We start from the raw sequence: 23375 nt of genomic DNA on the forward strand, positions 1-23375 counted from the left end.
TATAAAACTGGTGTATGTTTATCATTTACTTATGTGCCTTTCGCTTAAACATGGGGCTAATTGTACACAGGCTGAGAATCAGCTGATCTGCTAGCCTCTGCTTGTTTAAGCCTGCAGATCGTCTGGCTCTCCGTCTGCATTTATACTCGGGCAGAGAATCTGCCTTGAGGCACTAACATAAAGTACTGGCCTTATCATACATTTTCATGTTTAACACGTTTATGAACTGGGTCCTCTTATCTTACAGGCAGTACCTGCGTGTGATTTTTGCACGGTTTTGCACACTTTTTCTTTTCCATGCAGACGAATGAGGGAGAAACACCTGAAGAAAGCTGTTCCCAGGTCAGTAGAAGAAAAGTGTTGGTTCTCTGAATCCTTGAATTCTTATCGACCTGTTTGCATCGAAGAAAACCCGCTCTTATTGAAGCAATACATTTATATAGCAGCAGTTTCTTCTATAAATGAAAGTAGGGTGCTTGTGAACATATTTGCCTGATTTCTCTGTACAGAACCTTTACATTGTGTAGCTTATCTATATCTTGCCTAGACAGAGGCATTTCATTTGACACTTAGAGCAACAAGCGGGTTAGTGCTGCTCTTTAGAAGCATTTAGTCAATGCTTTAATACTTTAGCCAATCATTATGGCAGCCCTGGTCTATTTATACAAATGCATGTAGTGAAGAGACCTGTAGTTTCCAACATATAGCAGCCCAATTCAGTTTCCAGCTCTTCCCTTCTGGGCTTGGCTGTCTGAAGCCCATATTTCTCTTATGCCCTTGGATGCTTAGTGTAAATATTGTTGCTATATGTAAGATAAAGTAGTTGATTGTTGAATGCAATGCCTTGGCTACATAAAATGCATATATTGCTGCAATATCGCACGCGAAGAGCTGTATATTTTGTCACCCAACCTTTTTCAAAGCATCTTATGTTCTACAATGCTAATGCGGAGCAAATTCCTTAAGATTCCTTAATAATTATGGAAGTTGTTAACACATTCTTGTCTATACATCTGAAAATAATTTTTATGAGTACTTTTTCAATGGAGAAAAAAGTATGCCGAAACATACAATAGATGGCAGATGTTATTCTTAAAGTTGTGGCATTCAACACTTATTTCTTGCTACTTGCAGTGGGAGGCACAGCAGAGAGCCTGCTTTAGAAAATTGTTACCTAAAACATGTACCCCTTGCTTAACTGTGGTGAAATCCCAAGCATTTAGTTGCTCTGATATTACTTTGTTGTTTTACAGAATCACAAGTGGCAGCATATTTGGGTACAATGCTGTTTACTACTGTGCACTTAACTGCAAGCAGTCCTATTAAATAAACAGTCTCCTTGAGCTCTATGGCTCTGTATCCATGGTAGAAAAAAAATTGATTTTTTGTAACCTGTGTTCTCCCTATGAATTGCTATGCTTTACATCCACTACAAAGCTGGCACGTGCCTGGGTCCAGTTCAACAGAAACAGTAATCCAATCTTCACAATACACCAGACTTGAAAGGCTTCTGGATGCTAATATTGAGAGGTTCACTAAGGAAATAGGACATGGGATGGCTCCAAGTATTTTGAGTGATTAGCAATGAGCAGGGATAGAATTCTCAAAATCACACGCCCCCATTCACATGTATGCTGCCTTCAATCTGTGTGCACTCGCTTGAATTCAGAGTCATTGAATTGTTATTCCTTTCCAGTTGACAGTTGTTTGACATCAGATTGCCATGCAGGTAACGGGGGGATGATTTTTAGCACTTTGTCCCTGCTCACCAAGATACTAATCAATGTATGGACAAATGTACTCAGAGTCTGGACCTGTGTGCCCTTGCCTTTGATTTTAGGCTTTCATTTCTTTTCTAATTGTGGATAATATTTATTTGTAGGTGTTCTGTGGCAAGAAAAAAAAAGGCATTGCTCTCATTCATATTTTCTAGAGAAGGGATTTTCTTTGGGCAGGCATTAAAGGAATAATAAGATGATCAATATACAGTATGGGACCTGTTATCCAGAGTGCTCAGGAACTGAGGTTTTTTCGGATAAGGGGTCTTTCTGGCAAGACCCCTCCGTGGATCTCCATACCTACATAAGGGATCTATTTGTCATGCTGTGTAAAAAATGGAGTGAAACATTACAAGTGTTGTTGCTCATAACAACCATTCAGATCTTTGAGTTTGTTTTCTAACTAATTGCTGATTGGTTGCTCTGGGCAACATCAGCGATAATTATTTACTCCACTTTTTACACAGTTTGATCAATAGGCCTGTTAGTCTACTAAACAATCATTTAAACATTAAACAAACCCACTAGGATTGTTTTGCCTCCAATAAGGATTAATAATATCTTAGTTAGGGTCTAGTGCAATGTACAGTTTAATTATTGTAGAGAAAAAGGGAATAATTTTTAAAAAGGTGAATTAGTTTAATATAATGGAGTCTATGGGAGCTGGCACCCCTTTAATCTGGAGCTTTCTGGATAACTGGTTTCCATACAACTGACTCTATACCTGTACTCGTATGCTATTAAATAAATAGATTTTGATGAAAGACGGAAATGCATAAACCCTTGTCTGAGAGTTTCTGCATGAAAAAAATATTTAATGGATACATTTAAGATGACATTCTAACATTGCTTATGTCAAATTGTTAGACTTTTACTAGAGCCTATATGTCTGTTAAATGATAACTGAAGTAAATATAAATATGGCTAGAAATGCTTTATTTTATATACAGAAATTACTTTACCAACAGAGAGTTTCAGTAGCCCTATAACAGTAGTAGTGCAGGCCTTCAAAGTTCTACCCAGTGTTTAGTCTGTCTTTTGAATGTCAGTGACACTGCACATTTGCTCTGGGCAGCTGAAAGCTAAGCTAAGGGTTCATCAGAAATCATCTGTACCATAAGGTTCGTCTGTCAAAGAAACATGTGTAAATTGTATTTTAATTATAGGGCTCTGTTGCAGATATACAGGAAAATCCATTATAAAGCAGTAAGTGCCACTCACCACATTTATCCTCACTCACGTCAACAGCTGTGGAAAACAAGTATGACTAAGCAGGCCAGTCTCGGCTTTCGACTGACAGTTTGAATAGGAGTGTTTGCTGTGGTTATTCTTTGTACAAGTATGGGACCTGTTATTCAGAATGCTTGGGACCTAGGGGTTTCCGAATAAGGAATCTTTTCATGATTTGGAAACCTTAAATCCTTAAATCAAGGGCAAGGTACTGTTTTATTATTACAGAGAACATTTTGAATTATTTGATTAAAATGGAGCCTATGGGAGATAGTCTTCCCATAATTTGGAGCTTTCTGTTTAATAGGTTTCCAGGTAACGGATCCTATACCTTTAGTTAAAAGCAAACTATACCCTATTTGAAAGTACAGTTTTACATCCACTCATTTGTACTTAATTTATAGCTTATTCCATTAACAGAACATTTTTTTCTCTGTATTAAATTTGTCCATATAGAAGTGAAGTTGAACTTCAGTAATACAACGAATTCCGTTTATGGCTGCTAGTTTTATTTTTTTCTTCTAAACTTGTATAGATCTGTCTGCCATGGTATTGCTAGCCCCATACATGCAATTATGCAGAGAAGAAATGGCTCAGGCCATCTGACTACGGTATTTATGCACCTTCTGTCTTATTGTTGTAAGGAAATACGTGCAGTAGAAATCTTATTGATCCTGTAGAACATTCCTCATCATCTACTGCTTTGTATACATGAGTACCTATACTGACATTGTTTTATGGTCTGGCTGTACAGGCTCATGAGCAAGGGTTTGTTCCAGCTAAAGCCATGCCTATTTTTCCATTGCTGGCCATTTTTGGGTGGCCACCACCCTCATCACACAGAAAGAATGTTCTCTCTCCCCTCATAAGGGATCTTTCCCTTCATATCCCTTCACAGCTACAGGACTTAGAAAAGAAAGGAGCTACAAAGATATACTGAATCCACACAAGCAAGAACCTTGTTTATTTGTACTCCATCCTATCAGTACGGTATATAAAATATACAAAAAACATGTAAAAAAAATCTCAATCTCATTGCCCGTGAACAGAGTTACCGTAGTTTGTGTTGATATAATGTATATATACATACAGCTAGGCCCATAAATCTTTGGACAGACAACTTTTTTCTCATTTTGGTTCTATAATGAATTTCAAATTAAACTCAGAGGCAGTTGAACTGCATGAAATGCAGCCCCTGAAATTAAGTGATTGTGTTAAAAAAAGGCTTTAGTTCCATTTTTATGCAATCGTTTTTTGTTCATGCCACTGAATTAAAGCTGAAAGTCTGCAGTTCAATTGCATCTGAGTTGTTTCATTTAAAATTCATTGTGGTAATTGTACAGAACCAAAATTAGAAAAAAGTTGTCTCTGTCCAAAAATGTATGGGCCTTACTGTATGTATATATCTATATCTATATCTATATATATATATACACACTCATTTCCAGATAATGGCTCTTTTTGGAGCTAATTTGGATCTTCATACCTTAAGTCTACTAGAAGATCATGTAAACATTAAATAAACCCATTAGACTGTTTTTTCTTCCAGTAAGGATCAATTATATCCTCGTTGGGATCAAATACAAGGTACTGGGTTTTTTTTTTCTATTACAACGACAAATTTGGATTAAGTGGAGTCTATGCGAGATGGCCTTTTTCGAAATTCAGAACTTTGAGAATAATGGGTTTTCCGGATACATGATCCCATTCCTGTTTATAAAATGGCCAACTTCTTGATTAGGTCTTTATTATATGCATTATGTGCACACTGCACCTTTATACTTAACATTTTTCCTTTAAATGCTTAGATTGGCCACTGCTCCTGTAAAGGCTGATATCAAAAGTTAAAGTATATGTGCAAGTAAGCTTTAGTCAAACATAATACAGTTACAGTGAGGGAGTGTTTTGTGTATACGGTATTGTACATATCCCAAACCTCTCACTGTACTCATGAAGAGGAACAGTAATGTGATCATCACTTATTTATAAATACAGGTAAGGGACCTGTTATCCAGAATGCTCAGGACCTGGAGTTTTCCATAATTTGGATCTTCATACCTTAAGTCTACTAGATAATCATTTAAACATGAAATAAACCCAATAGGCTGGTTTTGCTTCCGATAAGGATTAATTATATCTTAGTTGGGATCAAGTGCAAGGGACTGCTTTATTATTACAGAGAAAAAGGAAATAATTTTTTAAAATTTGAATATTTGGATAAAATGGAGTCTATGGGAGACGGCCTTCCCATAATTAGGAGCTTTCTGGATACTGGGTTTCTGAATAATGTATCCTATACATGTACTCCTCACATTCACACACTATTGTCTGTGTTATCAGGAACCAGTTGACCTGTGTTTGGAGTGTGGTGATGTATAAAGATATAAAGAAATGGAATTGTGTATAAGCAAAATAAGATCTACCTTTATAATCGCTGTTTAGGGGTAAGGCAGCTCCTACCCAATTATATAAATGCAGAAACAGTGCAGAATGCTGTGCTTAAGTAATTGGTTTAATCCTTTCCCATTGAGCATATGAATATCTTTTATTAATATAACTAACAGGTTACTTTGGGCAATCAGCCACTTCATCTAGGTTACCTGGGTAAACATGCATTTATAGATACAATTACATATTTTCTACTGATGCTCAAACTCTTGTACTGTCTGCCCTGTTAGCATATACAGTGCCTGTTGGTTGGGAACAACATGTTGTACTGATTAGTACAAGCTTCTGCCTCTTCCTGCTACAGGCACAATTACAGCCAAATCAATCATAATTAATACAAAGGGAAACCTAGGCTTGCATTGGTTTTCTTGTTGGGATTCGGTTTGTAAGTTTAAATGGACATCATTATAGAAATTGCTTTTCTAAAAATCTATTTAACTCTTAAAGTGCAATCTTATAAAAAAAAAAAACCAAACATAAAAAAACACCCCACAATTCTGTAAGCTGCAGCATGTGCTGTCTGAATGATCGCACGTGTGGTGTAAGCTCCATGCATGCTGTTGAGTCCTCTCTTTGAAGGGGGTCTATCATTCTGTGTATCTGTTACAGCCTTTCAGTGGATTAAAGTAATGCTGCTATTTCTTATAAAAAAAATTTTGTACAAATTATATATATATATATATATATATATATATATATATATATATATATATATATATATATATATATACACACACACACAATTTCTGCATAAAATAGAATAATATGCAACTGTCTGCAATATACAAATGTTCCAGTCCAGATTAATCTATAGGATGTTTAGCCCCTGAGTGTTGCAACAAACGCACTGCAGCACAAAAGGCACAATTAGTCTGTAAGTGACTACGGTAATGTTACTTTTGTGTTTGATTTGTCCTGAGAGCTTTCTCACAAAAAGCAAAGAATTGCTGCAAATCCCAGTCCATAACTAGGAATTGCCAGTGATCATGGCAGGCAGGAGGGATTAGCACCTGATTAGGATAATCTCTCCCATGTGCCCTTCTTACAGATAAATGTCATTCATTATTACAGGAAGCAACAGACAAATTGCACTATTTGAAATAACTGTAGAGGATCAGCTGCTACAGTATTAACCCCCACATGTAATAAAAGGCACTAAGTTTGGCCAGGAGCAGTAACTAGTAGCAACCAATAAGATGTTTGCTTTTAAACATGTGACCAGGCAATTCTACCTGCTGATTGGTTGCTATAGGTTACTGCCCCCGGGCAAACTTAGTGCCTTTAATTACATAACCCCTATAATGTTTTTGTCTTAATGTGATATTCTTGATTGATCTTGTTTTGGTTAGGGTTTTAGTCCATAAAATGGTATTGTATAATGAAAGTATTACCTGCTAACATCATTAGTGAATGTAACATGGATATGAATGAATATTCTGTGTACTATAATCTGTGCACTCATTTCTCACAAAGCTTGTGTTCAGGTAATGCTTTGTGTAATCAAATTGTTTCAAATGAATAGTTTGTGGGTAGCCATCTGCCAACCTTATGCATTCACACACTCATTCACACACAACCCAAATTTACATCTATCCTGCAACATATGTACATGCTTGTTTTGGACTTTCATCCAGCTGGTTGTCTTCTTGAAAGTTCTTTTCTGAAACTTAATCACAATTGGAGGCCACAAACCTTAAGGTGGCCATACAGGGGCAGATTTAAGCTGCCAATTCGGGTCCTTTATACCAATTTGCCATCTTATCTGCACTTGTATGGGGCCCTCCAACAGGCTTTCCTGATTGATATCTGGCCAAAAAACTGGCAATCTTGATTGAGGAGGCTTGATTTTCTGTCAGATTGAGGACCTCATCTGCCCATTGATGCAGTCCTCAATCCAACTTTTTGTATCCCCTTCATTGTAGTGCGAAGGGCCTCTTAAGGGAGAATTCAACCCCCCTACCCTACATAGTCCCACCTCCCTGCTCACCCCCCCCCGCACAGGTGTTAACACCTGTAAATTACCCTAATCCTGTAATTACCCCTCGTTGCAGAGTCAGCAGAGCTCACAGGCGCCATCTTCTCTTCTTTGGTCTTCTTCGAGAAGTGAGGGATGTATCGGGCCATGCGCAGTTAGAGCAGTCTTCGTGACAACTGTGCATGCGCCAAAAGTGCTGAAAATTGCAGAAGGGAAGGAAGAAAATCCGAAGATTACCGAAGCACCAGAAGATGGCAACCATGAGCTCTGCTGCGCTGACTCTGCAACACTTTTTTTCCCAGTTCATTTGGTTTCATATAATTCACCAGAAATAAAGACTTTTTCCAATTACTTTTTCTGTGTGTGACCGTTTTTCTCATATTGAAGTTTGTCTAATTTTCAACCTTTTAAAGCAGATCAGGGGCGGAGGGGTCGCCACACTTTAAAGGGCAACTGCGACTTCCAAACCAAAATTTGATAAAGAGGCCCACATAACACAGAAACCCCTAATATACCCATCACAGTAACCTGTTTCTTTCAAAAGTATGAATGAATGCCATTTTCTAATCCAGCTGGTGAACAGTTCTCTTTCTGCATCATTTGAAATCCTGGCAGGGAAGGAGGGACTAAACACTGATGTTACAAAAAGGTAACAACTTCTGCACAGCTTACAGACAGCATGCATGAACTACATAACCCACAATGCATTGCGCTGTGATGTTCCTTTCCTTATTGAAATCACATGTGCAGGGAATTGTGGGGTTTGGAGGACGGAGGCTAAGGACAGATTGCTGTTGATACAAAATAACAGTAGTCAGCCAACTCAGCAAAGTAGTCAGACAGATCAGCAGAATAGCAGGGGGCTAATCTTAGAACTGTCAGAAACCATTAAAAATCATAAAAAGTCTGCAAAGTTGCTTGAAATTATGTTTACTTTTCAAAAAGCTTAAGTTATGTTTTTGTGGCGTTCCCCTTTAACTGTTCTAAATTAATACATTTAGCTGATACATTTCTTATTTGTCCTGCTGAGCAGAATCTCTGGGTTTCATTGCAGGCAGCTGTTAGAACTGATACAATAGTTGCTTATACTACAGAGATGCTGCTGAGAAATGGATCAACTAAATGTTGCAAAATTGTAACAGTTCAGAATTGCGCCTGAATTACTGAGCTGCCAGAAACTCCAGAGACAGGAAACTTAGATTTTGGAAAACCGGTGTAATTGAAAAAATGCTTTATTTATTGAGAACAATCTGAAACCAACTTAACTGAAAAAGTGTTTGGAAGGTGAGCAACCCCTTTAATACTTTGCTTCATTTCTCCCTGTGCATAAAGGTGGTGTAGAATAGAACAGTTTATACCACATTATCAAATAGAAAACCAGAAGTGTGTTCACTGCTTGAGCAGGCTTCTACAATGAGGCATGTTTCTGTGCTTTATTATCCTGTGTTGGCCTCCTTGAAGTGTTTAGTTAAAGCTTCCCCAGCTGCTACAGGAAGAGGTTGTCTACTACACATTGTTACATTGAAAAGTACACTTAGGGCCTAATGCACTAACTGAGATAATAAATTGCGCCAGTGGAACTGTCAGAAGCAACCAATACAACCTTTGTTTTAATTTTCGTACTTGAATAGTACATCATCATATTTCCATGTTTGTCACATTATTTTTCGATTGTTCTATGTACTACTAAGTGGTAGTTCTTATGGCCATTTATCATTTATAAAATTATAAGCCTCATTTACATCCACAGTGCATTGTGCTAAGTGCTCTCAGTGGCTTCACATTGCTAGTGGGGCATTTTGCTCCCTTTTGCATCAAAATTGCTTCCACTCAGTTGTGTTCTCTGCAGTTGCTTTCAATGCATCAAAACAGATACTGTTGCATGTGATACTTGTGCAGATCGTTTGAGATTTGCATAACTGCTGGCATGCATTCAAAATTAATATGGCTAAAAATGCCATATTTTAATATACTGCTCTTATTGCACCAGCCTAAAGTTTCAGCTTGTCAATAGCAGCAATGGACTACAAACTTGTCACAGGGGGTCACCATCTTGGAAAGTGTCTGCGACACTCACATGCTCAGTGGGCTCTGAGCAGCTGTTGAGAAGCTAAACTTAGGGGTTGTAACTAATTATCAAGCAGAAAATGAGGTTGGCCTGTAATATAAGCTGATGCTACAGGACTGATTATTAAATTCTGATGCTAATTGCACTGGTTTCTGTGCAAATCCCCAGAATACAAGGGCTTTAGAGCTTTATAGTGATAGTGTTTGTAATGCAGGCAGACATACCGCTGGCACTGTGCTCCATCTGATGGAATTAAGTGAACATTATTATTATAGTGTCATTATAAAGTTACAGCAGATAACATCACTTAACAAGAATGAGTGACACATCCATGAGAATTGTTGGTAGTGTATTCAGGAGCCAAGCTATTGTATCCACTCACAGATGAGGTGTTCTTTAAAGGAAAACTATACGCCCAAAACGAATACTTAAGCAACAGTTTATATTAAACGAAGTGTCATATTAAAGAATCTTACCAAACTGGAATATATATTTAAGTAAATATTGCCCTTTTACATCTCTTGCCTTGAACCACCATTTTGTGATGGTCTGTGTGCTGCCTCAGAGATCACCTGACCAGAAATACTGCAGCTCTAACTGTAACAGGAAGAAGTGTGGAAGCAAAAGACATAAATCTGTCTGTTAATTGGTTCAAGTGACCTAACATGTATGGTTTGTTTGTGTGCACCGTTATTATGAAAATAGTTTATTTACATGAAGCAGGGTTTTACATATGAGCTGTTTTATGCAATATCTTTTTATAGTGACCTACATTGTTCACGGGGTATAGTTTTCCTTTAATAGCTGCTAAATTACAACAGCAGCCAATCTGCATTTAACTTTGTTTAGTCTACTAAAAATTAGAAAACAAAAGCAGCAATCTCATTTGGTTGCTTTTGTCGATGGCGCTGGTGTAGTTTAGCAAAAAACTTCAGGTAAATTAGACCCAAGGTTTTTCCAAACAGTCGCCAATTGTACACTAATAATAATAATAAATAGAAATACACCCACTCTGTATGGGTTTTCTTGCAGTGGCACTCCGTGAAAGCCATGTCTCTGGTTTAGCAAAAGGCACGCTCACAGACAGTCTTAACTCTGAGGTTCTACAATACCCTTCATCAGGTGGAGGAGGCAAATAGGGATGGTTTTGTTGATAGCAATTCTAGCTGTTCTAGATGCTCTAGGGACATATTAAACTCTTTAGGTTGTATTGGAAGAGATTCCTGGTACACAGGAGCCTTTTTATCTAACTGGTTGAATCTAATTGTAATTTAGGGGGGGATCTCTATTTAAAGGGCAAGTAAAATCTAAACTACTGATGCATATTGTTCATGTTATGGTACAAGTCTGTTGCATTACTTGTGGTTATTGTCTCAATTTCCCTTAAACCAGGGCTGGTGTGCAGCCTCCATTTTTCAGGATCCCTAGTTATGGCCTTCCATCTGTTTTTCTGTTGTGTAGCACATGCTGTATTGAGTAGTCTGCTGAATGCTGAGGCTGCAACTCTCACTTGTTCGAGCTTGTCAGTCAAAACATCTTCAGGGGTCATTTTGTGATCCCCTGATAAGCTGAGAGGCTTTTGGAAAGTAACTTAAAACTAGATACTGGCTAATTTTGTGATGTTAATGAGCCCCACAGACTTATATTTGCTGTAAAAAGTTACAGCATTGGACAACCTGGTCACTCGGGGTACTGAAAGCTAGAAGTCCAGTCTTGCTTTATGGCAGGAAGGCCATATCACTCTTGCAGGATAAGTTACCCTTTATCTCAGAAATATGAGAGCACTTATTTGTCATAGCCCCCAACGTTTGGTAACCATTGCCTAATCTGGAAGGCATTCAATACAATTAAATGTTCTGCTGCCTGAAGCCTTTATTTTGCTACAGCCAGAGCTTGAATCATTTGCACATATGTAAACCCATGAACTTATGCACATATACATAAAATATATGCATTCAATCCATTTATTATATGTTTCTACTTGTTTCTGATACTTTTTTTGTGAACTACCACTCCCAGCATCCTCTGTCTAGCTCTCATGTTGATACATGCTGGTTTAGAGCTATATCTGTGACCGCATTCTGTACCTTTGGACTTGTAAAGCCATTGTACTCGTTTTCTTTCTGGATTTCCAGGTTTTATGTGAAATAATTAGAGGGACGTTTGATGCTTGTTCTGACTAAGTCATTATAGGAATAATAATATACATGCAGGACACTTGAGAACAGGTTGCTATTATGTAAGAGGGTGTGTTGTCCTGCTCTCAGATGTATATTGTAAAGCTTCCATTAGAGAAGGCTGGCTGTGTTACTCTGACTGCAGAGAGAATTGGCTCTCTGAGAATGATATCTTGTATATTGCAGTCTATGCAGCTTCCCCAACACTGGATATTTTGCTGGGGAAAAAAGTAACTTAACTTCCACTGCTAAAATATGTCAATAGACATCACTGGATAATTCGTAATATGACTTAAAGACTTACTGTCCCTTTAAAAAACAAAACAAACACTCAGAGTGAGTACTGTGTGTGTCTCCCCCCCAGCAGTGACAGCTCTGGGACTAGCTCTTTAACTGCCTGGGCCCGCCCCTCCCTCTGGCATTTCTGATTGACAGATTGGGTTGGTCACATGATCTGCCTCTATTTGAAGGTCACAAAAAAAGCAGCTTCCTTCAGAGAGGGAGAGAGAGAGCGAGAGGGAGGAGAGAGCAGAGAGAACGTTCAATGCAAAATGGCTGCCAGTCTCTCGTTTATGCACATTTCCCTTTAGAGAGGAAAAAACAGAAATCTATAAAAAAGCGTGTGTGGAATTTATTATTGTGTATTGCATTTTTGCCTATTTTTATTTTGTGTACTTGCGTTCATTTTTTTTGTACTGGATTTACCTTGTATGCCTCAAATCGCTGGATTATAGCACAGTTGCACTTTATAAGGTCAGTACTGTTTTATTATTTGTGTCCCTTGCATCCTCAGCCGTTCTGTCTGTTAGAATCTGTAGCATGTGTGTCTCCCTGCATACAAACACTCTGTGTACATCTGATCTCTCTCTTTCTCTGCATTTCTCTATAGTTCTCATTTCTGTTTGCTTTCCTATCTACTCTGCTGTGTACATTTGTCACGGGCAACATATTCCCTTTATATTTGCTGCCAGTACACCTTAATGCAAAGGGGCAGTTTGTTTTACTACAGGGAATTATTCTTGGCCTCGCTTGTGGGGATATCTGTGTGTATAAATACATTTTTATTTTTTAATATATAAAAATGTTTTTTTTCTGAGTTGAGTAGCATATGCGATGCATAATTTACAATTCAAACAAACCAGCATTTACTCAAGACTTTTTCTATGCTATGATCTGCCAAAATATGCAGTGCGCGTTTTATAGAGATGATTTGATTTTATATAAAATATATACATCTTTTTCACTGCATCCACTGACCTCATTCTATTTGTTTATTTTTTTTTGTGCCTCGTGGATTTCACATGCAGCCTTTTTTTTGTTTTTAATTTTATTCTGGTGATTTATTTATTTATTTTAGTCTAAAATCCGCACTGGCGATTTTTGGATTTGCATTTTTAAAGCCACTAAGGCCTAACAGGAGGGGAGACAGAGAGAGAGAGAGAAGGAAGGAAGGGAGGGGGAGGAGGAGAAGGGAGGGCGAGTAGTGGGGGCTGGGGGTATGTTTTTTTTTTTCCCAAGGCTGAATGCGTATAATCTACTGTATATGTGCAAACTGCAGCCATCTGCAGTATTTGCTTTTACTCTGAAGTTTTGGTATTATATTTTATATTAGTAGTAAGATATATATATATATATATATATATATATATATATATATATATATATATATATATATATATATATATATATATTAAAAAGAGAGAAATATGTTTGCAGTAAAGGCCCATATGCTTTCTAAGCACGTATACAGCTTAAAGCTGTGTGTATATGTATGTATATAGATATATAGATAATTTCTTTTTCTGTCTATTTCTAAACATCATAAATAATCTATGGGTTCATATAAAGTATAAGGAAATTTTTAAAATTTTTTGTTTAGATTCTGCTGGTGTGACTGTGTGGATTGTGCTGCAGTCTGGTGGATTTGCTGTGTGCTTGTTGTTCATTTTCATTTTGCGTGCCAACAATGTGGCTCTTACCCTTGGACATTTGGTTGCCCATCTGTTTGAAAGTGCAGGATAATCTGGTCATGGATAAAGGTTGTGATGAGTAAGAATGCTTCTAGAACCACCACACGTTGTATTGGCACAACAATGAGGCGGCCTCATCACACAGACTCTGAGGGCAACCTTGTGTTTTGTTGCCTGCAAGTTGCCACCTCTATTTTGTATTTGTATGCGACTAAAGATCCACCCCCTAATTACCCTTCTATACAATTAGAAGAGGGTTGTAGGGGGGAGGATCAGGCAATCCTGTCCCTACCCATGCTATATTTGCCCTGTTTGGCAAGCAGTGTAAAGGAATATTTTATTAGGGTAAGGTCACACTGGGAGATTCGGGGAGATTTAGTCGCCTGGTGACTAATCGCCTCTTCTCTGGGGCAACTAAATCGCCAGCAGCATGGCACTCGCAGCGCTTCGTTTTCCAAAGTCGTCCGAAGTTTCCTCATGAGGCAACTTCGGGTGACTTCAGAAAACGAAGCGCTGTGAGTGCCATGCCGCACTTCGAAAGACTTCGGAAAACGAAGCGCCGCGAGTGCCATGCTGCTGGCGATTTTTCATTCTAGCAGGCGGAAGGCAGGGGAAAGCAGTTCGGGGAGATTTATTCGCCGGGCGACTAAATCTCCCCGAATCTCCCAGTGTGACCTTACTAGATGAAAAATCGCCAGCAGCATGGCACTCGCGGCGCTTCGTTTTCCGAAGTCGTCCGAAGTTTCCTCATGAGGCAACTTCGGGTGACTTCAGAAAACTAAGCGCCGCGAGTGCCATGCTGCTGGCGATTTTTCATTCTAGCAGGCGGAAGGCAGGGGAAAGCAGTTCAGGGAGATTTAGTCGCCGGGCAATTAAATCTCCCCGAATCTCCCAGTGTGACCTTACCCTTAAGGTCCAGAACACAGTTACTTGTATGTTTTATGGCCTGTGCTGAAGTTCTAGGTGAGTTTGAACATACAGTATATGTTTTATTGATTTTGTGCTGTGCTTTTATTTTTCTGAGCTTAGTGATCTGTTGTAGGAAAGTCACTCATGGCCTTCCAACTTGTTTGGACTACAATTCCCAGCATCCTTACACTTGCAGCTCTCCAACATTGCTGGAAACCATATGCTTGCCATCCATAATATATGCTGAGGCTGCATTTGTTTTCTTCTTATAAACACGTGTCTGTGTAAAGTGGTTTACGAATGCAGTTTATTAAACAGGCTGCGGCATACATGCTGTGGTGATGGTAGTGCCATGCTATTTTCATGACTGTACTTCTCAGGTTAATATATTGCTATGTGCATTTAACGGGCAGTTGCTTCACAACCATAAGTATTTGTTTGCATTTAAATATTTTATATATTCTATACAGGTAATAAGTCCTGAAAATGTTTATTTTTTTTTTTTTTAAGTGACTGGGATCAATCACATGGGGAAATACAAAGAGCTAAAAAAGCTTCCATGCTAACATATCCATAATATAATTTGTTTGTTTATGTTAATAAACTACTCTATAGCCATGGGGGCAGCCATTGAGGTTCCAGTAGGTGCCTAGACGAATGCTTTTTCTATTGACTCAACTAGAGGACTAGCACTGTACTAGACATAGTCAGTTTGTTCTTAGATTACAATATGGGGGTGCAGTGAAAACAGTTCTGTTTTACAGCATGGAAAACGTAGGTGCTCTATCTTAAAAACTCCTTATGGCAGCTGGTTATTGAGGAAACCTTTGAGTAATGCCAGATGAAAGTCATACTGAATAAAGGGTTTTTTTTGGTTTTTTTTTTACAGCAATGAGTTTTCTAAATGAATAAAGCATTTCTCATCCATCCATGCTTAGGGCCATGTTAAAAATAGGTGAAAAAACTTCTCTTACACAATTCTTTATAATCATATTCCAGATCACATTGTCTTGTATAGGCTTTTGCAGAATTATGTGGAGAGCGGTCTTTTTCAGCCTGAGGGCAACGGGGCCATGTATAAAATAGCATGGCATGGCCAGAGGAAGAAGAGGGTCAGAGGAGGAGGTGGGACATTCACTAGGTATGATCAAGCCCAGTACGGGGTCAATATCCAGAAACCTGTTATCTAGGGAGCTCTGAATTACAGAAAGGCCATCTCCCACAGACTCCATTTTATCAAAATAATCCAATTTTTAAAAAATTATTTCTTTTTTTTTTCTGTAATAATTAAACAATACCTTGAACTTGATCAAAGCTAATATAAAATGAATCCATATTGGAAGCAATTGGGTTTATTTAATGTATGAAGTACGACAATTCAAATTATGGGAAGATCCGTTATCCTGAAAAACTCTGGTCCCGAGCATTCCGGATAACAGGTCCTATACATGTAATAACCTTAGAAAGCAACATAAATACAAGTACATACATAGGAATTGTGGCACATCTGTACATCTGCACCTTGGCAGTAAACCATAGCAACCAATAAGTGATTAGCATTACTTAGACAGCAACAGGTAGAAAACATTTTGATTGTTTGCTGTGGTTTCTGCCCAGGATCAGATATGGCCTATGTTGATAAATGAGCCCCATTAAATTAAATGAGTGCTCATCTTCACCCGTTGACAAATAATTTATTTCCTGATGGTAGTAGAATCTTCCCAATTTATGTCAGTTTGTTACTATTATATATTGCTTCTGTTGCATAAAACAAATATAATATAGTCAAGTTTAATTATTATTGCAGAAAAAGCCTAATAAGTAGTAGATGTTAATCAGAACTACTTCCACCAGTCTCTACTCTTAATGCAGTGGATCTAGAAATTTTAGATTTCACATGTATTTATTAAAGGAAAAATGCATGTAGTGGATATTAAAGTAGGTGGGCTGGCAATGGGTTTGCATTGCCTTCTTGGGGTTTGAATGTTTAGAATTCTGCATGAAATAGAACACAAATCTAAGCTTTAGGCATCTTGTGCTTTGGCAGTTGGGATTTAAGCATTGCTTTAAAGGTCAGTAGGATGACTAATTCTGTCAGGTCCTCCATTGAGGATATCCTGCAGACTACAGAGTGGATGGGAGGAGGTCTGGAACCTACAGACTAAACTAAGAAGAAAATCAATTGCAGGATGCCAATTAGAGATAAAGTTATAAGTTAAGAGAAAGTTTCACCATATGGATTTTATTTAAAAAAAGTAAGAATTTTTTTTGCAAGGTTTTCACTAACTGCTGCTCATATTTGAACATAGAGCAGCTTACCCCTTGTCTCGGATATACCTATACACTTAAGTAGGTATTCATAAAGACAAAGTGGTTCTATATTAATAAATTAGTGTTATGTGGTGGACAAGAAAGGCAAAGCTGGAGGGTCTTGTCCTTTTTAATTTGGTCACACGGTTGCTCAGGGACTTCACTGATTTTGTGTAATAATATTTAATCTTTGTATAATCTGATCTCGCTCCTCAGTGTGTGGTATGTTGAATTCTTTGTCCACCCTTGCAAAAACAGCCCTGCCATACTTCACTACTAAACTTAAAGCTATGCCACATTATGGTAATAAGGTGAAACCTCTTTGTGATGAAGGCACTTGCAGTTGTCTACATCACAAATTTTGTGTGGTTTTGAACTGCTTGACTTCCTTTCTCAAATTTTAAAACGCTGTTTGCTTATCTGGCAACCAAAGACAAAACAAAGCTGATTATTTATGTGCCAAGTATATAATCGTTATTGCTCATTTATTACCTTTTTTTTATTCATGCACACTCATTTTAAATTTTCAGTGCCATTCAAACCACTAAATGTTTGCTGCACTAAGTGGCATCCAGTTAACCATTTAAATTCCAAACTGCTCCTATCAGAAAAAAAATGGCACCGGCTCAGGAGTTTTACTAGTGAGCACCATGGAGCGATCCTCTTCCAGCGTCTTCTTTCTTCAAATTTCCCAGGGCAAACGCATGTGCAGTTGAACGAAATAGCCAACTTTTTAGTTAAAGTTCTGCTTTTCATTCTACTGCGCATGCGCAGCCGCACGAAGAAAAGAGGAAGACGGAAGAGGATCGCTTCATGGTACTCCGTGGTATAACACCGGGCCGGTGCAGTTTTCTGCTGATAGGAGCACCGGCCCAGGGTTTCTGGTAAGTCAATATAATCACTAGGGGGTGCCTAACATTTGGCACCCCCAAGTGTACAAAGCCTTTACTTCTCCTTTAAGATCTTTCTGTTTTTCGGCAAAGTGTAAAAAAAAACGCTTCATTTCCTTCTGCGTTGTTCTAGTGGAACATGTATGCATTTTAAAGCATATTCTTTCTTGTACTCTTCAATAAGCCGTATAACACTTGAATAGTATTTAATGTTAAGGAAAAAGAAACAAATCCCTCAGGATCAGCATTTGCTGATCCATTTCATGAAAAACATGTTTCTAACACATACCCACTACCGTGTCTACCAAATGGGTAGGGGGGATAGTTCACTTTGGAACACCCATTTACATTTATATACAATTGCCAGTTCATATGGATATTCCTTGAAAGTCATAACCATTCTATTAACTTCCATGTCAATTTGCTTTATGCTTCAAAGAAATTGTGTTTTAAAATCCACGCCTGTAACACTGTGTATGCTGCTTTATCATAGACAAACCTGTCACAAAACAAGAAGAGCTGAAAAATATATGCATGAATATGAAAATGTGTATAATGTCGCTGGATATACAATTTATATGGTGGGTACCTTCATATTTATAGAGGGATCGAGTATGTGTCAGGGTCTTAATTAGCTCAAATGTGTTATTGGGTGCAAAATCAGGAGTCTAAATTATCTTGTTGCTGAGAGAATGGGTTTTCTTAGCCACAGGTTGATCTTCAATTGTAGGGTGCCGCACCAAGACTATAGTCATTTACCCAGATCCATGAGAAATATTGTGCTCTAGAAGTTTCCCTCTTGCAGGCAGATGTCTTACTCTGCCTGCAAGAGAATTAAACATGGAATGGTAAGCAGCCCAGTATAGGCCTCTGAATCATATGGCATGAGAGGCCTTTCCATTTAAAGAAGATGCTCTGCATATTCCATTCATACTGTTAGAAATTTAAAGGAACATCAACACCAAAAACTGAAAGTGTTTTATAATAATTGCTTCATAATGTAGTGTTGCCCTGCACTGGTATTTGCTTCAGAAACTCTACAATAGTTTAAATAAACAAGCTGCTGTGTAGACATGGGGGCAGCCATTCAAATGTGAAAAAAGGCACACGATACACAGCAGATAACAGATGTACCAGCTCTGTATTGGTACAGTGGGATTCTTCAGAACTATCTACCATGTCACCTGTGCTTGAATGGCTGCCCCCATGGCCACACAGCAGCTTGTTTATATAAACTATAGTAGTGTTTTCGAAGCAAACACATCAGTTTTACCATTGCAGGACAACAGTACATTTTGTTGTCATTCCTTTTAAACACTTTAATTTTTTGATGTTACTGTTCTTTTAAGTATAGACTTGCCATCACTACTTATAAGTGGCATCTTTTGCTGTTGGAGGTAGATCTGGATGCCAGCATATGAAATCTGCTTTAGGCCATGATGTGTAAGGTTTTAACCTACTTAAGAAATATTCTCTTCTCGGAGCAGCTGCAGTTATTTAATTTTAATGTTCTATTACCCTGCAGTGCAAATACAGATCTGTACCTGCACCTACACACAAGGGTGCCCACTTCTTGGGCTTTAGTCAGATATGTTTTGGAGAAAGAGTAGCCTAGGCACATTTTTTCCGTTCAATTGTTTTCAGATTGTTCACCAGAAATAGACTTTTTTCAATTACTTTCCATTTTTTATTTTTTACCGTTTTTCAAAGATTTAAGTTTAAAGTTGAATGTCCCTGTCTCTGGTGTTTGTCTGGCAACTCACTAACTCAGGTGCAGATTCTGTTAAAATTTTGCAACATTTAGTTGATACATTTCAGCAGCATCTCTGGAGTATTAGCAAATATTGTATCAATTCTATCAGCGGCCTTTAATGAAACTCAGGAATTCTGTATCAACTAAATGTATCAATTTAGTACAGTTTGCAGGGTCGGTGACACCCCCTCAAGGTGCTATAGAAGGTGAAAAATGAAACTTTACTCTTCAATATTAGAAAAAAAGTCACACATAGTAAATGAAAAGCATTTGGAAAAAGGTTTTTTTTCTGGTCAGCTATCTGAAATCAACTGAGCTGAAAAAGTGTTGGAAGGTGAACAACCCCTTTAATGCTGATTTGTGCTTTCCTCCCCTTTGTATCTAAATCGACAGAATATTCTTTTGTAAATGTAAATGTTTCTTTAGCACTTTTGTGAATATTGTGCTTAGTGACCTGGTGCCAAGTGCAGTGTCAGCTGACCTTATTAGTTAGGGTGACAGGGCACAATATCCCTGTAGGTATCTCATTTCTGCTGCATAAGCTGCTTACTTGTGAATCTCCATCATGATGAGACCTATCCAGCGACACTGAGTGGGGCCAAAATGATGGCCTTCCCAACCTCATAGTTAGATAATGACATTGGAGGCCGTGGATGAGGTCTTCCCCTTAGGGGTCAGCAAGGGCCCCATGTATGATGCATTTGTTGGCTTACGGGTTGAATTCTTTGATCAGAGAGAATCTTTCCATGTATGGGCAACTTTTTGGTTTAAATTTGGAAGGTTTGTAAAAATATGTGTCGTGTGGAATCTAGAAATGCTAGTTATTATGTTGATGGTGATGGTTTAAATGGGTAACAACTGGGGTGCTGACAATGATAGGCAGGCAGCCCACTGCTCTGAGGCTTAAGGTGGCCATAGATATTATGATTACGATCTTTCCAGGAAATATCTTTTGTTTCAATACACACATGTAGAGCTGAATCGTCAGATATATAGGTAGAAACAGTAGAATTCTACTTGTATCTGATGATTCAGCACTAACAGCGCGATTTCAGCCAGCGCTGACCGTTATCAAAGTCTTCTACCAATATCAGTCGGCTCATCTCCCACCATACACGCACCGAATATCTTAAGAAAATTCGTTTGTACAATATCAGTGCGTCTATGGCCACCTTTACTGTGCATGATAAACCCTAGCATCAGTTGGATGAGGCTTGCACTAGGTTCTCAGGTTGGGCCTCAGCCTTTTGTTGGTTGCCAGAGGAACATTCTGGTGTGGGACCTGTAATCCAGGATGCTTAGGACCTGGGGCTTTCCCGATAATGGATCTTCATGCTTTGTCTACTAGAAAATCATATAAACATTAAATAAACCCAATAGGTTGGTTTTACTTCCAATAAGGACTATTTATATCTTAGTTTGATCAGGTACAAGGTACTGTTTTATTATGACCGAGAAAAAGGAAATATTTTTTTAAAAGGTGGATTATTTTATTGTAATGCAGTCTATAGGAGACAGCTTTTCTGTAATTTGGAGTTTTTTGGGAAACGGGTTTCCAGGTAACGGACCCCATAACTGTACTTGGAAGCCTGGAGTCCCACAAACTGTACATTATTATTATGTATTTATAAAACATATTACACTGCCTTGTACAAGAAATGGGTCTTTACGTATACAGGAAAATATATAAAAAAAACACCAATAACCAAGTGGTAAGGCGGGCCTGTCAAAAGAGCTTACAGTCTAGAAATCTGTATTTTGTTTTTGCTTGTTTGGAAAACTCCCAGGTTAAATCAAGCTTGAGTGGCAACTAAAGGATTAAAAACCAATAACCAAGTGGTAAGGCGGGTCTGTCAAAAGAGCTTACAGTCTAGAAATCTGTATTTTGTTTTTGCTTGTTTGGAAAACTCCCAGGTTAAATCAAGCTTGAGTGGCAACTAAAGGATTAAAAGCCAAGAACAATGTTTTCCAGATAGCAACGGGATCGGAACGAAATTACACAGCTCATTAATTAAGTTAAAGAAGTGCAGGGTCTGGAAGGAGCAGTCCATTTTGAAATAAAAAGAAACCCTATGAAAAGGTTAAGTGATGATCGCAAACAGAGTGATTATGGAATCAAATCAGCGTAATGGCTAAATGTATTATCAATAAGTGATGGGCATCCTGGGATCTTCCAGATGTTTTAATCTACAGTTCCCCCGGCTTTGTAGTTCAGTATTCCGGAGGGATGCCGGTTTCCCCGTTACCATGCCTGATCTAAAGGCTTATGGGTGTGATGTCCCTTCCATATACCACTAGACATAGCAGTTACACTAGGGCCTCAACATTGGAAAGTTGAATAAGTGCATAAAGTCTCATTTATCTATGTATTTATTTATACAAAGAGTGAGGTGCTGTCATGCTTGTTATTCTGATAAGCAAGTCCCATACATAGATTGTAATAAATGAGTACTCCTTTGGCTAAATTGTCAATGTTATTGCAGTTTAATATGTAGTAAATAAAGTACTCCCTATTGTAAAATAAAAGGATATTTTAAGTTCCATGTCCATATGATTATATATATATATATATATATATATATATATATATATATATATATATATATATATATATTCTTATATAGGTCATGGAGCTCGAAGGTGACTTCTAATAGCCTCATATTTTGCAAGGGTGTATTTTATTATAATACACAAGTTTCCATGAGTCATATGACAGACATTTCATCACTAACCTCCGATTATAACTGTTGACATCACCAAGCACCATTTATAAGGTTATAATTTACAGGATATTCATGGTTCTTGTGGATTTTATAGTGAATAAAGTACCCCCTCTTGTAAATTATAAGGATATTATAAGTTACCAAGGTTTTTCATGACCATATAAAAACACAAGGCCGATGGCCGAGTGTTTTTATACGGGTCATGTAACTCCGAGGTAACTTCTAATATCCTCATATTTTGCAACTGGGGGTACTTTATTTATTTTTATAAGTATTAATTAAATTATAAAGCAGAAAATGAGGTTTGTCTGTAATATAAGCTGATGCTACAGGGCTGATTACTAAATTCTGATGCTAGTTGCACTCCTTTCTGGGCTACCATGTAGTAATTTTCTGTATTAATTACTAATCAGCCTTTTATTGTGACATTTATAATTATGAGTACTGTATATTGTGAGTTGGTCCCTAAGCAGAAAAGAAGATGGGGAGCTACTGGGGCATCTTTGTAGACACAGATCTTTGCTGCTAAAGGGCTGTGGTTGCCTTGGGCTGGTACAGAAGCCCAAAACATAATTCTTTAGTTAAGCTTTATTTCTCCTTTAAACCAACATTTTTACTTATGACTGACATTTTATTTAGCTACACCGCTCAGCTAAGGGCAGCTAGGGAAGTTTCAGTAGCTCCTGTGTTGCTTCAGTTTGCCCGTACTTATGGGTGCTCTTTATTGTGCTCTTTTTTTTTTTTTTTCATACTGTGAGCTGTGAAATGGCTGTTGTGTTTGACCTAGATGCACTCATTCTGCATTCCCAGTGCAATGCTGGTGCATAACGCCCACTCCTGCCCCCACAAACAAATACACTTGGGCACCTTCCTGTTCTCAGCAACACAACAGGTGCCAAATGCATGGATTTATCTGGAATTCTGCTAATAAAACTGACCCTGGCTGTGTAACTCTGTGTATTGAAAGAAACTGCGGTAGAAATGTATACTGCTGGCTATTAATACATGTGGAAGAAATTAGGCAAAGCTTGGCTTGTGTGATATTCCTACTACAGTATGTGTGCAGACAGAGCTCCACTCTGTGCCAGTAGCCTGCCTCCTACATTCTTGCCTGTCTGCTTCCATCACGATTGGTTAGTGTAAC

At 38.1% G+C, this 23375-nt stretch overlaps 1 protein-coding gene across 11 annotated transcripts in view; it reads left to right on the forward strand.

Annotated features, from left to right (window-relative positions):
• tnrc6b.L (trinucleotide repeat containing 6B L homeolog) overlaps positions 1–23375 on the forward strand; it is an 89850-nt gene that overhangs the window by 7129 nt on the left and 59346 nt on the right. For 6 of the 11 annotated variants that reach the window (XM_018258844.2, XM_018258845.2, XM_018258848.2 and 3 more), the window contains exon 1: positions 12159–12429. The exons of 1 other annotated variant lie outside the window; for it this stretch is intronic. In XM_018258844.2, the coding sequence (XP_018114333.1) occupies positions 12221–12429 (209 nt within the window). In that variant the 5' untranslated portion in view covers positions 12159–12220. Of the gene's footprint in view, positions 1–247; positions 343–12158; positions 12430–23375 lie in introns of those variants that run through there. 4 more of the 11 variants (XM_018258850.2, XM_018258849.2, XM_018258846.2 and 1 more) reach the window with 2 other exon arrangements.

This window comes from Xenopus laevis, chromosome 4L (assembly GCF_017654675.1).
Source record: "Xenopus laevis strain J_2021 chromosome 4L, Xenopus_laevis_v10.1, whole genome shotgun sequence".
NCBI classification, from domain to species: domain Eukaryota; kingdom Metazoa; phylum Chordata; class Amphibia; order Anura; family Pipidae; genus Xenopus; species Xenopus laevis.